Here is a 15756-nt window from a genome sequence, read left to right as displayed (position 1 = left end):
ATATCTCAGTAAAATTGAAGGAGTTCCTGTCGTGGCGCAGTGGTTAACAAATCCAACTAGGAACCATGAGGTTGTGGGTTCGATCCCTGGCCTTGCTCAGGGGGTCAAGGATCCTGCGTTGCCGTGAGCTGTGGTGTAGGTTGAAGACGCGGCTCGGATCCCTCGTTGCTGTGGCTCTGCCGTAAGCCAGTGGCTACAGCTCTGATTAGACCCCTAGCCTGGGAATCTCCATATGCTGCAGGAGCAGTCCTAGAAAAGGCAAAAAGACAAAAAGACAAAAAAAAAAAAAAAAAAAAAAAAAGGAGGAAAAAATGTTTTAGGGGGCTCAGAGATGAATCAGATCTGGTCCCAGACATCCCAAGTGTCTTAGGGGTGCTTTTCCACATATAAAATCTGTTGATCACAAGGCAAGACCAGTAGGGAACATTTCTTGGAGAGGTGGGATCCATAGAGTGCTTTGAAGAGGGGTCAGATAGATCTTTGCCTGGGAGAGCTTGCTTGAAGGATCAGCCAGGGACTGGCTTCCTGTGCTGCATGCCTGGCACCAGCACTTCATCTCCCAACCCAGAAAAACAGCCTGGTAAACAGCCATAATAACTGACTTGGGACAAGCCCAAAGATTCCAAGCAAGGTGACTGTTTAAAATACTAATGAGGGGGAGTTCCCCTTGTGGTGCAGTGGAAACCAATCCGACTAGGAACCATGAGGTTGCAGGTTTGATCCCTGGCCTTTCTTGGTGGGTTAAAGATCCAACATTGCTGTGAGCTGTGGTGCAGGTTGCAGGCACAGCTCAGATCTGGCTTTGCTGTGGCTCTGGCGTAGGCCAGCAGCTGTAGCTTCAATTAGACCCCTAGCCTGGGAACCTCCATATGCTGCAGGTGCGGCCCTTAAAAAAAAAAAAAAAAAAGCTAAATAAGTAAAAGTAAAGTAAAATACTCATGAGGGTAATATTTCCAAGCAACCCAGAGTCACTTAATTGACTTGCTAAGTACGACCGACTTTACCTCTTTAAAAGAGTTCTAATGGCCTTCCCAAATGCAGACTTTTCCAGAAAGAGGTGAACCTGGATCACCATCCATTCACAGGCACTTATGCTAGGATAGGACGTGAAATAGGAGACAGAACCTTTTGGCCCCATTTCACAGAAGAGGAAACCGAGGCTTGGGAAAGTCCTGTGACTTTGCCCGAGGCCACCAAGCCAGGCCAACCCCTACGACATCGCTCTCATAAGCACTCCTGTTGACATCTGCTGCTGCTGACTCCACAGAAGGGCCTAGAAGGCATAGAGTGGGCAGCAGGGGATAACAAAGGAATCTGGGAGTCTGGGGTCCAGGCCTTCCAGCCTTGCATGGTGGCCTCAGGCTGGGAACACCGCCGTCATCCAGGGAGAGCGATGAAAGCAGCTTTTACAAAGCAGGGTCTGAAGCCCTGGGACAGGCCCCCTTTGTCGATTCCCTCTGCGCTCCCCACCCCCAGGCCTAGGCCTCTAGCATCATCGCCCTCTGAATGGCTGGCTCCGGCACACTGGAAATTTGCAACACAAATGCTCCACTTGTCTCTCGGCGGAGCCTCGCTGCCCCAGCCTTTTGGGGCTTTTTAAAGCCAGCCTTTCTCTAGGGCGCTTTCTTTCCACAGCTCAAGCCCCCAACCCTTATACACAGGCACGATCACTAATTAGCGCTGGGTTCAAACCCATCCTGGGAAGAGAGCCGGGTGGTGAGCAAGCCGTTCCCACCCCTCGGAGGATAAGGACGAGGCGGCTGGCAGCAGGACTTGGTGGAGGGGGCCTGGCTCTCACTCTCAAGGCACATTTTCACTTCCTCCCTCCCATCTCCTTCCTTGATGGGTTGGAGCAATGACAGCAAATTAAGCTCCTCACCCAGGAGGGCTCCCAGCTCTCCCGCCTGGCTTTCTGAGCTCAGCTCTGATCATTAGACCTACAGTGATGGCTACATTTGCCAGGTGTATCAGGTACTTTACAAGCATAGTTTCTGATCCTCACAACAACCTGGGGAGGTAGGTATTATCATGCCCATTGTACAGATGTGGTAACTGAGGCTCAGCACAGCTAAACACCTTGCCCAAAAATCACACAGTTGGCTCCAAACCCATTTGATACTTTCCCAGCTTTACCGTGACTTCTCCCTTTTCTTGATTCTTGGAACATTTAGTGGTGTGTCCCTCTCTGGGTCCACCTCCTTGAGGTAGATGGTGGCACAACTGTAGAAGTTTATGAAGATTCACTGAACCATAGACTTCAAACAGGTGACTTTTTTGGTGTGTTAATTATACTTCAGTAAAACCCTTAACTTTTGGGAGGTTTTTTTTGGCTGCACCCATGGCATGTGGAAGGTCCCAGGCCAGGGACTGAATCCAAGTCACAGCAGTGACAACACCAGAGCCTTAACTTCTGGATCACCAAGAAACTCCTAAAGTTCTTAAAAAAAACTAGAAGAATTAGAATTGGTGGGCCATAGTAGCTCAGGTTGTTGTGGAATACTAAATTTGCAAGCTAGAAAACTTTGAGTCCTGGCTCTACCATTGCACAGCTGTGTGACTGTGGAAAAGTGGGTAACCTTTCTGTGCCTCTTTCCTCATTTAGAACAACGGTGATAGCAGTAGGAGCTTACTTATGTGACTTACTCTATTCCAGGCCTGTACCCTATCCACAGTCATATTTAATCCTCACCCAACAGCCTCATGAGATGAGCCCCATCACTCTCATTTCACAGATGAGAAAACTGAGATTAGGCATGAAGTCTTTAGCTCAATCCCTAACACAGAGCTTCAGCTGGGGTTGAATTCTCATCCCTGTGGTTTCTTGGGCCAGTTCTGTGTGTCCCATGTCTGTACTCTGGCCTGGTGTCCATTCTGGGTGCCCAACTCTGGGTGGTACCCACCTTGCATTCGCTGAGATAACCCCACACCTCCTGACTGTAAGAGAGCCCACTGCCCTGGGCTTCCTAACTCCTCCATCTGCCACCTGCAGCTGTGACCCATCAGCCATTCTTAGTCCCTGGGGATCTGGCCTGACCTGACCACACCACGTTGTGTCCAGGCCTGCAGGGTGATGCTGCTCAGTCCCTGCTTCTCTGGGGAACATCCCATGTTTGCTCTGTGCCAGGAACATGGCTCAGTGAAGGCTAAGAAGCAGGTTCATAAAGTGTCACTTGGAGGAGGTTCCAGAAACTACTGGTTCTAACTGCGAACCAGAGAGGTGTCCCGGGGCAGGCAAAGGCAGTCTCCACTCCTCAATCTCTAACCAGTGCAGCTCCATTTTAAAAATCTGTTTTAGGAGTTTCCTGGTGGCTCAGCAAGTTAAGGACCTGGTCACTGCTATGGCTCAGGTTCCTCAGCAGTGACCTGGGTTTGATTCCTGGTCCCAGAATTTCTGCATGCAGTGGGTACGGCCAAGAAAAAAATCTGCTTTGTATACTGCACTTCCATAGACGATTTCCAAAGAAAGTTCTGTGTCACTATTTACAAACTTGGAAAACTTCTGTTCTCTGCTGTTTTCCCTGAGCTGTGATGGGAGTAGAAATCGATAGTGTAGAAACTGAGGCCTGGAAGGCAGAAGTAACTTCTGAAGGTCACCAAAGTCATGACGGACAGACACGGAGGGGTAGTTGGACTCAGCTCACAGCAATTTCCAGTCCTCCACAGCAGCCCTATGGGAAACCAGGGCTTCTGCCTCGCACACTTTCATGCCGTTCTTGAGGCTTCTTTTGCTATCGGCTAGAGAAATCTGGAAGCACAACTCTCCCAAGGCACTCCATCTCTCCCCTCTCACCTCACACACCTCTGAGGCAGCCTTGACACATGAAACAGATGCTCCCCAGGCTCGCTGCCTACACCGACCTGTGACCGCAGCAGGTACAAGTCAAGAGGGGAAAATCTTGATAATTGGATGACAAGGGAAATAGCAAGCAACTTTCCTCACTAAGAGGAGAAAAACACCCAGCCTGTAATGTTGGCTGCCCTAAAGTGAAATAAAGTTGCACACGGACAAAACAAGATTATACCAACTTTTTAAAACGCCCATTTATCTCTGAGAGTAAATGGTGGTTCACTGTTCTGAGTACTCCAATTATTAGAGTAGCAGGATTATACTCTCTCTTCTTCTCGGAATAATATAATTTTTTTTTTTTTGCTCTGTCCGTGCTCTCGAAGATAAAGGGCAAGTTCAATACGAGTCTGAATTGGCGAGGGGCAAAACCTCTTTCCCCCGTTAGGGTTTGTCAGTGCGATGCTAAAAACGGTCCTTTGGTGGACTTGTGTGTAATTGATTCTCTGACGCTGACAACACTTAGGAAAATGAAGGTATAAATGATGCGAGTACCACGCAGGCGCTGAAGCAAACGGCGAGCCCGAGGCCCGTGGAACTGGAGCCGCGTCTTCTGGCAGAGGGAGACCTGCCACATCGGAGGTGAGAGGGGGGTGGCCCTGGGGGCCGGGCTGGATGGGGGCAAGACAGTTGATCTTCTCACCAGTTCAGAGACACCCAGTTCACCAGGCCCACTGCCGTCTTCTTTGCCCGTGGACTGGTGAGTACCTTTTAGGCCCCTTGTTAGTGGCTCTGGAACGTGCTCTTGATGGTTGGCGCCATTTTGAGGTTGTCTTGGACGCTTGGCCACTCAGTCCTCGGAGAGGTGGCAGGCAGACATGTGCCAGGTGTCTGTCAGGGGCAGCTGAGGTCTCGGTGCTCCTTCATGGGTGTGGGGGTGGGCTGCTAGAGCAAGGCACCCGCTGGCTAGATTCTCCTGCCCACAACGGGATTCTGCCACGGACCCGAAAGGAAGCAAGTGGCTGTGCAAATCAATACCACTCACCGATTGCTCAGGACCGATTTAATACAATTGCCTGGAAATTGATAACGTTTTGCTTTCTTGCTCAATTGCAGCCGCACTCCTTACTCTAGGTTTTAGACACAATGACCTGCTCCTGAAGCTTGTCTCTTGACCCTTCGGGGCTTCAGGGATCCTGAGTATTTGCGTCTTTTACCATAAGCCACCTCCAACCTTTCTGGAAGGGGGTGGGGCACCACCCTTTTGAATGACCGTTCAAGATGCTTCCTCACTAAAAACTTAGATCTCCCTCAACTTAGAGCACTATTGCTGGAAACAGTTTATAAACAGAGTCAGGATTGGGGGGGGCGGGGTTCTTAAATCACACAGTAGAATATTCGAGAAAGGTAAAAGATTTGTTTTTTTTCCCCCAGGAGTTCAAAAATGGCCTCGCTAGTTTGGCACTTGAGATCTGACCTCTGTCGTCAGTTGAAGGTTCATCTGCAGAATTCTTGTAGCATTCTTGGCACCAAGTCTGGCAAAAGGTGCCAGCTGCTGTGAATCAAGTGCCCATTTTTCCTGAAGCCAGACAACCTCGAATATATCTAATGACAAAATTAGTTTGTAAGCACTGTTGAGAACTGACTGATACTTGTAATGATAGATGATAAACCCTAAGATGACTTTGAGGCCATCAAGGAGTTGTCGGTGGTGCTGTTGGATATGCACTAGATTTAATTCCATGAATTCTAGCTCCTTGGACTGGCCATGTGGAAGATATCTGTCAACAGCTAGCTTCTCCGCTGTTCTCATCTCATAGGCTGGGTTATTCTTGTTGTTTTCCTTTTTTGTCCAGTGGGATTTTGCAACCACATGGATTAGGTTCTCAGCCCAGAGGTTACAAGGGTGTCATGACCCATCCCTCGGGCATGTGGTTTATAGCAAATGTGGTGCCTCTTGGTGGACCAGACTATGAGGTTACCCCACCTCATTCCTGAATGACCAGGGGTCATTGGACTTACGTTGACTTGCCCCCCAAAGACTGCCCTCTTATCGGGCTATTTTCAACTCCCTAAAACCACTGGCTGTGCATAGGAACACGCCAACCAAGCAGGTGTTCCTGTCTTTCCCCCTTATTTCTTCCCCAGAGACTTAGTGACAAAGAGCAAAAGCATGTGGTCTTCTCAGAACCGTTTCCCACGCACAGGTGATGAATTCTGAGGCGCCCGCATGAATAGGGGATTGTATCTGAGAGGGCGCCTCGCGGAGCAGGAGGAAGTCTGCTGGCCTGGGAATCACGAGGCCCCTTCTGAAGTGCCCACTCCGAGACTAATTTGTTGGAGGACCACAGAAAAAGGCCCTTCTCTTCTCTGGGCTCATTTCCCTGATGGTAAAATAGAGGTGGTGATACCTGCTCTGGAGGACAAAGGTGGGGGTGTCCTGGGAATCCCTTGAGCCAGCCCTGGGAGAAGTGGTGGCGGGTGGGGAGACCCAGGGGGAGCCTAGGCCAAGAGCAGGGGTTTGGGTTTCACTCTGGCGGGGATGGAGTGCCAAGGCTTCTGAGAGGTGAGTGAGTGATTAAGGGTCTGGATGTGCCCTGGTGGTTAAAGGACCAGCAGGACAGAAGGCAAGAAAGCCCAGGCTGCAGCTGGGAGACGGAAGAGCAGTGGTGTGTGGAGGAGATTTTCTGCCTCCAAATATCTCCCTGCTGAGGAAACCAGCAGTGGACCAGCTCAGAAAAGGGGGAGCCAGTTGTGACAGTGTGATGAGAAGGGCAGAAGACGAAAGACCCTCGGTTTGGGGGACGGGGTCTAAGTCAGGTGCAAAGCGCATCTAAAGGGCTTTTCGTGGGAGCTCCTCCTGTGGCACAAGGGGATCGGTGGCGGCGTGTTGGGAGCGCTGGGACATGGGTTCGATCCCCAGCCCAGCTCAGTGGGTTAAGGATCCAGCATTGCTGCAACTGTGTCTTAGGTCGTGATGGCAGCTAGGATCTGATCCCTGGCCCGGGAACTCTGTATGCCTCAGGGTGGCCAAAAATAAAAAAATAAAGGGCTTTTCGTGTGGATGGAGGTGCAGAAGCTCTGGGAGGCACAGCAGGTAGACATCGAAGGGGCTGCCCTCGAGGGCCGATATCACGGTCTCATCTTTTCTCTGGCCCCAACCCTCCCCAGAATCATGAAAGCTTAACAAGAATTTGCAGCAAAAGGGGACTTGGAACTTGATGCAATGAGAAAAACCTCCTAACAAGAGGAGCTGCCTGGAAATGGGACAGACTGGCTTGGAGGTAGTGAGCTCCCTGTCACTCACTGGCAGTGAGTGTTTGAGCTGAAACTGGAGATTGTCTGTCTGGGGGGAGAGGGCGCACGTCAAAGAGGAGCTGGTGACTGAGGTCTGGACCGCCCCCTCCTCTAGCTCTGGAGGTGCAGGGGTCTCAAGGCATGCCTGGGTTAGTTGAGACCCCAGTGTCTGGGAGAAGGGGGGTGAGCCCAGAAAAGGGAGTGGATTCCTGCAGCGCTGGCTCTGCCTGCCGGAAATCCCTCCTCAGCAGGACCAACTGGAAATGGAACCTGATGGGCAGATGGTCCTGGCCTCTCTGGGGCTGGCTGGGCCTCCAGGGCGGGGGGCTGCATCCCCATGGAGTGGACATCCTGCGGAGAGGGGGTGCCCCTGGGATATGAGAAGACCCAACTCTTAGGTGGCCGAGACACGCCGAAGCCAGCCATCTCTGCCACGCACTCGGTCTGCGTTGACGGCAGAGGCACCTCCCCTGCCGAGGCGCGAGGCGGGCTCTCTCCCCTGTTGACTGTTCTTCCCCTAATTGCATGGTGTCAGCAGGCCCCAATTAAGGATAATTACGTGATCTATGAGATGCTTCTGCCTCACGGGCTCCCCAGGCTCCCTGGTTTCTATCAGGACTAGAAGTCTTTGGCAAAATCTAAGCATCTGGAGCAAGAGGTATAGCCTCCCCCCACCCCACCCCCAGCTCCACACAAAAACAAAGCAGCCTGCCCTCTGAGCATCAGAGGATTGTGGAGAATTCCCCACACACCACACCCTCCAGGTACCCCATCTCATGCTCACAAGGACCCTATGCCCTGGGCAGAGTTAGCAACTCCATTTTGTGGGTAAACGGAGATCCAGAAAAGAGAAGCCCCCCGTCCTGGGATGCACAGCTAGTGATGGATGTGAACTCTGATTTGTCTGACCCAGAGCCTGAGCTGTTAGTCCCGCTCACCGCTGTCAGTGCCGCTGATTTAGAGGACGAAGGGAAGATGCTTGCTTTCCCCTGCTTCCTCGATGAGGCCTGAATGCCACGTGCAATGCCTCACAGCCAGGGGCAGGTTCACCATTATCCTTCACTTAATACGCAACCCCGTGAGGTCAGCCGGGTGGCTTTATCATACCCATTTTACAGATGAAAAAAAAAATGAGGTCAGAGCTTGTGTCTAGCAGAGGCCAGACTTGAACCCAACTGTGTCTGACTTCCAAAGTCTGTGTTCTTTTTCCTGCCCCACAGCTTCCAAAGGACAAGGACCAAAGCTTGCATGGGGCCAAGACCTGAGCTGGGCCCAGCCAGCAAAAGGTGTCCCAGTGGCTATGGCTCCAGCTGACCTTTTCCTCCTGTCTGTCACTCCCAGGTGCCACCACAGGGGTGAAGGATGCTGCTCTGGGTGTTCTTCCTCGTCACCCTCACCCTCAGCAGCGGCTCCCTCAGCTCCCTGCCGTCCCAGCCCCTCAGGTAAGCAGTCCTGACAACAGGCCCTGGGGTTCCTGCCAGCCCACTGCTGTCCGTGCAGGTGTGGTGTCAGGGGATGCAGAATTGAGCTGTCAGCTGGCCACAGGCAGCCTCCCCTGCTCCTCTCTGGGAGGGAGGTGGACTCCGAGCCCCAGAGAGGTCACCCCCACCCTCCTCTCTAGGGGGTGAGCAGGGCAAAGGGCAACAGAAGGACCTTACTGAGATCCGGTGAGACAGCCCACCGGCCTCCCACCCTGTCCTTTGACCTCTGACTCCTTCCACTAGGATGCCGCGGTATGCAGATGCCATCTTCACCAACAGCTACCGGAAGGTGCTGGGCCAGCTCTCTGCCCGAAAGCTCCTCCAGGACATCATGAGCAGGCAGCAGGGGTGAGCCGACATTCTAGTGACTTCTTGCACTCCAAATGCCCCTCAGTTTGCAGGGACCAACTCTGGTCTCTTCCCTTGCTCAGTACCTGTCATTTCGGGAGTTGCCAAATCTCAGCTTACTTCTAATAAATGATCATTGGACCCCCACTATGTGGTTGTCCCCATTACCACTTGGTTATGACTCTGTGCCAGAAACAAAGGCTACATGGGGACAGGTACACACCTTTGACACAGCGCCGGGCACAGAGTAAGCCCTTGGTAGTATTAGCCATTTTCTTAGTTTCATTGCTCTAACAACTCTGCAAAGGAGGTACTCTTACCCCCATCATACAGAAGCTACATTAATAGCTTCCAAAGGGCACACACCAGAGTGGCAGAGTCAGCATCCAAGGAGCCTGACTGCACAGCTTGAACACATTTTATGTTTCTTTTTTCTTTTCGTTTTTAGGGCTACACTTGCAGCATATGGAAGTTCCCAGGCTACACCAGGGCAGCACCAAACCCGAGCCACGACTTCAACCTACGCCACAGCTCATGGTAACTGGATCCTTAACCCACTGAGCAAGGCCAGGGTAAACTAGTCAGGTTTGTTTACCTCTGAGCCACATCAGAAACTCCCTGAACACATTTTGGTTTTTATTTTGAAAAAATTCCACGAGTTCCTGCTATGGCACAGAGGGTTAAGGAACCAACTTCAGTGGCTCAAGTCACTGCAGAGGTGTGGGTTGGATCCCTGGCCTAGCACACTGGGTTAAAGGATCCAGCACTACCACAGCTATGGCACAGGTCACAGCTGTGACCCTGATTCAACCCCTGGCCAGGGAACTTCCATATGCCATGGGTGCAGCCATTTAAAAAAAAAAAAAAAAAATCCAGGAGTTCCCGTCGTGGCGCAGTGGTTAACGAATCCGACTAGGAACCATGAGGTTGCGGGTTCGATCCCTGCCCTTGCTCAGTGGGTTAACGATCCGGCGTTGCCGTGAGCTGTGGTGTAGGTTGCAGACGCGGCTCAGATCCTGCGTTGCTGTGGCTCTGGCATAGGCTGGCGGCCACAGCTCCGAGTAGACCCCTAGCCTGGGAACCTCCACATGCCGCGGGAGCGGCCCAAGAAATAGCAAAGAGACAAAAAAAAAAAAAATTCCAAAATTTCAGAGAAGTTTCAGCAATAATACAAAGAGCTTTCATATATCTTTCCTCATATTCAACAATTCCTAATATTTTTATTATATTTGCTTGCTCTATATCTGTACATCGATACACTAACCCATGTACATATTATTATTATTGTTTTGCTGAGCCATTTGAGAGTGAATTGCTGTCATCGTGACCCTCTACCCTTAAGGACTGCCTGTGTCCTAATATCCAAACAAAGAATACTCTTTGAGGAGTTCCCGTCTAGCATAGTGGTTAATGAATCCGACTAGGAACCATGAGGTTGCGGGTTCGATCCCTGCCCTTGCTCAGGGGGTTAAGGATCCTGCGTTGCCGTGAGCTGTGGTGTAGGTTGCAGACATGGCTCGGATCCCGCGTTGCTGTGGCTGTGGCGTAGGCCAGTGGCTACAGCTCTGATTAGACCCCTAGCCTGGGAACCTCCATATGTCATGGGAGCAGCCCTAGAAAAAGGCAAAAAGACAAAAAAAAAAAAAAAAAAAAAAAAAGAATACTCTTTGAGGAGTCCCCGTCATGTGGCTCAGGAGAAACGAAACTGATGAGCATCCAAGAGGACACAGGTTCCATCCCTGGCCTCCCTCAGTGGGTTGAGGATCTGACGTTGCTGTGAGCTGTGGTGTGTGGTCCTAAAAAGACCGAAAAAAAAAAAAAAAAGAATACTCTTTGACATAATCACAGTGTAATCATTTCTAAGAGTCCATATTCAAATTTTACCAGTTGTCTCCCCATGTCCTTTAGAACAATTATTGATATTCCTCATTCAGGATCCAAACTAGCATCACAGGTGGCATTTAGTTGTCATGTCTCTTCAGTTTTTTTTCATCTGGACCCATCTTTCGTGATACTGACTTTAGTGATTAGTAAAGGCCAATTCTTGGTAAAATGTCCCTCATCTTGGACTTGCCTGGTCCTTCTTCATGATTGGAGTCATGCTGTATAAAGGAAGTGATGTCTCACCCTATCACGAGGCAGCAGGTGTCAATTTCTCCCATTTGCAATGGTGACTTTGATCCCTTGGTTAACATGATATTTGCCAGGTTTCTCCTCTGTAGAGTTAACATTTTCTCCGTTGTAGTTACTAAGTCACGGGGTTAGTAGATGCAAACTGTTACATTTAGAATGGATAAGCAATGGGGTCCCGCTGTATAGCCCAGGGAACTATACCCAACCAATCACTTGTGATGGAACATGATGGAAGATAATATGAGAAAAAGAATGTGTGTATATATATATATATACATATATATATATATTCATTATTATGCGTCACTTTGCTGTACCACAGAAATTGACAGAACATTATAAATCAATGATTATTTATTTATTTTTGCCTTTTTTAGGGCCTCACCTGTGGCATATGGAGTTTCCCAGGCTAGGGGTCAAATTGGAGCTACACCACAGCCACAGCCACAGCAATACCATATCCAAGCTGTATCTGCAACCTACACCACAGCTCATGGCAACGCTGGATCCTTAACACACTGAACGAGGGCAGGGATTGAACCTGCGTCCTCATGGGTACTAGTCAGATTCCTTTCCACTGAGCCATGAAGGGAATTCCCTAAATCAACTATAATTTAAAAAAAAGAATTCAGGGAGTTCCCATTGTGGCGAGCAGATATGAATACGACTAGGAACCATGAAGTTTCAGGTTCCATCCCTGGCCTCGCTCAACAGGGTGAGGATCTGGCATTGCCGTGAGCTGTGGTGTAGGTCACAGATGCAGCTTGGATCTGGCATTGCTGTGGCTGGCATAGGCCGGCAGCTGTAGCTCTGATTAGACCCCTGGCCTGGGAACTGTCATATGCCGCAGATGTGGCCCTAAAAAGCAAAAAAATAATAAAATATATAAAATTAAAAAAAGAAATTCAATGAAGAATACTAAGTCATCAGGGGGAAGATATTTGCAAAAGTATATTTCATAGCTTATAGTCTTCACTCCTATATATACCACCTTTTTTTGGGGGGGGGGCAGAAGTCCCAGGCCAGGGATCAAACCTGCACCACATCAGCGACCCCAGCCACTGCAATGACAACGCCTTAAACCGCTGCACAGCAAAGGAACTCCTATACGGCCTTCTTAAATGTTGCTGAGTACTGTCGGGTACGAGAGTCGAGAGTCTATGCCAGACATTGGCCTCGGCACAGAGACACCCCCAGCTCTGCTCCCTTTGCCCTGGCTTTTCCCAGGCCTCTCTGTGTCCTACCCAATTAGCAACCTCAGGTGTTTATCTTTGTCTGCTCGAATAGGGAGAGAAACCAGGAGCAAGGAGCAAGGGTACGGCTTGGCCGTCAGGTGGACAGCATGTGGGCAGACCAAAAGCAGATGGCATTGGAGAGCATCCTGGCGACCCTGCTGCAAGAGCACAGGTAGGAATCCGTGTGCACGTGTGCCTATGTGTGTGTGTTTAGGGACCTCGGTGGCTTCCTTCCCAGAGGGTAGCCAGGGAAAGGACAGAAGCGCCTCCTTTCCAAAGGCGCGGGGCTCTGCCAAGCAAACTGCGGACGAGGGCCCTCCTTCCATACATCAAGAACTGGAAGAAGGAGAGAAAACGCATGCCGGAGACTGGATCTCATCCACTGCTGTACCTCCAGTGTGTCTCAAGAGGCCAGGCTCAGTGTCTGTGTCCAGAAATATTACTTACTCAACAGTTCTGGGATAGGACCCAGGAACCTGAAGGGTTTTTTTTGTTTCTTTTTTGGCCACCCTGAGACATATGGAGCTCCCGGGCCAGGGCTCAGATCTGAGCCACAGTCATGACCCACACTGCAGCTGCAGCAATGCAGGATGCTTTAACCCGCTGTGCCAGGCTGGGGATCCAACCCGCATCCTGGTGCTGCAGAGATGCTGCTGATCCCATTGCACCACAGCTGGAGCTGCAGAACCTGAAATTTAACCAGGTTCCCAGGGGACTCTGCTGCTGATGGTCTGAGAGGCATGCCCCTGATCTCTTGCCAAGTTCACAAAACTGTACTGTCAAAGGAAGACCAGCCCTCCCCACACCCTCAGGTGGACTAGTGTGAACAGTGCTCCTGAGAGGGAGGGAAGGGAGTGACGGTCATCTCCCATCTCACTGACCCTCACATTCCCCCTGGGAATCAGGGAAGATGAGGAATGAGTTTTCCCATTTTATAGAGGAAAACAGAGACAAAGAAAGGGGCACCATCAGGGACTAGGCAGCCCTGAGACCCTCACCCAAACTCCACAGACCAAGTTTCCCCAAGAGGACCTGACTGTTGGCACAAACTCTGCTATAATCTCAGAGCCTGGCTTTGAACTGTGAGCATAAACAGGTCCCGGCAGGTCTCTGCCAGGCATTTCTGGACCAACCAGCTCCCAGCAGGGCTCTCTGTGTGTGCCCTCACCTTCGTCCCAGCCTAATTAGACACCAAGAGCTCACAGATCTGGCCAAAAGCAGTCCCGGGGAGACGCAAGCAGCAGCAGCTGAAAGGCAGCGCACAGGGGGTGAGTGAACCAGCCTGGGAGGCAGGATGCACACCTGAACCCCAGCCCCACTTCTGCAGCCGGCTCTCCGCACACAGCAAATCAGTTTCCCAGTTCCCTCCTCCAGGAAAGGAGTGGGTCAGCTCCAATTACTGCCAAGGTCCCTTAGGCTAGAATTCTAAAAATAATGCCCCTAAGAATAATGCCTCTCACGCTGAGATTAGGTAATCATTCCCCTGCTTCGTGGCTCCCACCAGACCCCGGTGGGGTGGAGTGGCCCCGAGGAAGGCCAAGCCCTAAGAATGCAGGCTTTGTTCCTGTGGTTAAAAGCCAGAGACTTCACAGAGCTTGAAGTCAGAGAGCAGCAGGAGGGGCCTGGAGGCTGCTCCAGCCATTGTTTCCCCTCCAGTTGAACTGCTGCAATACTAGGACCTAACTGGTGGGCCTGAAAAAACATAACAAAATGCGTTCTTATACCTTAATGGCACAGAGTAGGAGCTGGCAGATGGCATCCTCTTGCATCCACCTCCCTTTATGTGCATATAACAGTCCTGTAAGGTAACAAGTTCAGATTTCTCCATCTTCCCATCCTTTGAAAAGCACCCAAAAATGGCCAGGCTCTGGGCTGGGGGTACAGTGGCGGTTTTGGCTCTCATGGAAATCATAATGCACTGAGGCAGACAGAGATTAAACATGTACTTGTACAGTGGGTTATTTAATTTGTGGTAAATGGTAAGAGATGTTGGGGTGGATGAATGTGCGTGCTGGAAGGAATAACTCGATCTAACCTGGTCTGGGTATTATGGTGGCTGCTGCTTCTTCTCCTTCTCCTCCTTTTCCTCCTTCTTCCTCTTCTTCCTTTTTCTTCTCCTCCTCCCTCCACCTTCTCCTTCCCCTTCTTCTTCTTGTTTGGCTGCATACTTTGCATGTGGAAATTCCCAGGCCAGGGATCAAACCCACACCACAGCAGCGACCTGAGCCACTATAGTGACAACGCTGGATCCTCCACCTGCTGAGCCACACAGGCAGCTCAGCTTCTTTAATGGGAGGTGACTGGCCCAGATCTCACTGGGAGTGAGTTGGGAGAGCTGGGACTAAGATGGAGGTCCTTTTGGGACCCCAGCAGTCAGTCTTGACACTGGAGCCTCCATCACCCTAGTTCCAGGTGCCCTGTCCTATTTTCTCTTACTCCAGTGCCCCCAGATTGAACTTTCTCTTCTTTTTCTGCAACAGGAATTCCCAAGGATGAAGATTCTGCCTGTGTTTTCTGCTACCTGCAGCTGAGACAAAACTGCATCCAGTTAAAGCTATTTAATTTCTGACCTGCTTTTTCCTTTATAAATACAATAAAATTCCCCCATACTGGTCTGCATTTCAATTTCCTTTTATCTTCAGCCTATTTTTTTACATGCTTTACATAGTTACATTTCCAAAAATGGTATCACAAGATAAAAAAAAAAAAAAAAAAAAAAAAAAAGCTAACATTTACCAAACACTCAGAGACCCAGGCCAGGCAGCTTCACATGTACAGTCTCACGTGCTGCTCACACAGCCTAATGGGAGGTGTCAGCACCCTTCTCGTCACTGATACGGAACTGAGGCACAGAAGGGTGAACAGAATTGCCATGGTCACAACTGACAAGGAGAGAGTTGGGATTCAAACCCATGTGGTCCAGCCCAGAACTGGGCTCTTAAACACATTCATCCACTCTGGGTAAAGTCATCCTTGATCCACTGGTGACGTAGGAGCGATACCATTTAGTCAATTCAACAAATACCTACAAAGCTATGGGCCAAGAACTGTTCTAGACCCTGGGAATACAGTCGTGAGTAAAACAAAGCCTCTAACCTCAAACAGCTTATGTTCTAACAGGGGAAAGAATGAAAACAAATACAGAAGATGTAAGATGGTGGTGACTGCAAAGGGAAAAAAATTAAGGGGATGACGAGTGCTGGAGGGCATTATTATTTTTTAAAATATTTTTATCTTATTTCATTTTATTTTATTTTTAGGATTGTACCCGCACATAGAGGTTCCAGGGCTAGGGGTTGAATTGGAATTGCAGCTGCTGGCCTACATCACAGCCATAGCAAGATCCAAGCCACATCTGCAACCTACGCCACAGCTTATTGCAAAGCCAGATCCTCGACCCACTGAGTGAGGCCAGGGATCACACCCACGTCTTCATGGACACTATGTCAGGTTGTTAACCTGCTGAACCACAACGGGA

General features: G+C 50.1%; 1 protein-coding gene across 2 annotated transcripts; it reads left to right on the top strand.

The window, feature by feature from the left end:
- On the top strand, window positions 3929-15516 carry GHRH (growth hormone releasing hormone). 2 transcript variants are annotated; one of them, XM_005672915.3, is made up of 5 exons: window positions 3929-4426; window positions 8423-8523; window positions 8806-8910; window positions 12331-12450; window positions 14759-15516. In XM_005672915.3, the coding sequence occupies exons 2-5, from the start codon at window positions 8444-8446 to the stop codon at window positions 14772-14774; spliced, it is 321 nt and encodes a 106-aa protein (XP_005672972.1). In that variant the 5' UTR covers window positions 3929-4426; window positions 8423-8443; the 3' UTR covers window positions 14775-15516. The 2 variants fall into 2 exon arrangements, with proteins under 2 accessions (XP_005672972.1, NP_001182047.1); NM_001195118.1 differs by having other exon boundaries at window positions 4384-4544; window positions 14759-14897.

Source organism: Sus scrofa, chromosome 17, assembly GCF_000003025.6.
Source record: "Sus scrofa isolate TJ Tabasco breed Duroc chromosome 17, Sscrofa11.1, whole genome shotgun sequence".
Classification (NCBI taxonomy): domain Eukaryota; kingdom Metazoa; phylum Chordata; class Mammalia; order Artiodactyla; family Suidae; genus Sus; species Sus scrofa.
Note: the sequence above shows the minus strand (reverse complement) of the source record. Positions and strands in the feature narration are given on the sequence as shown.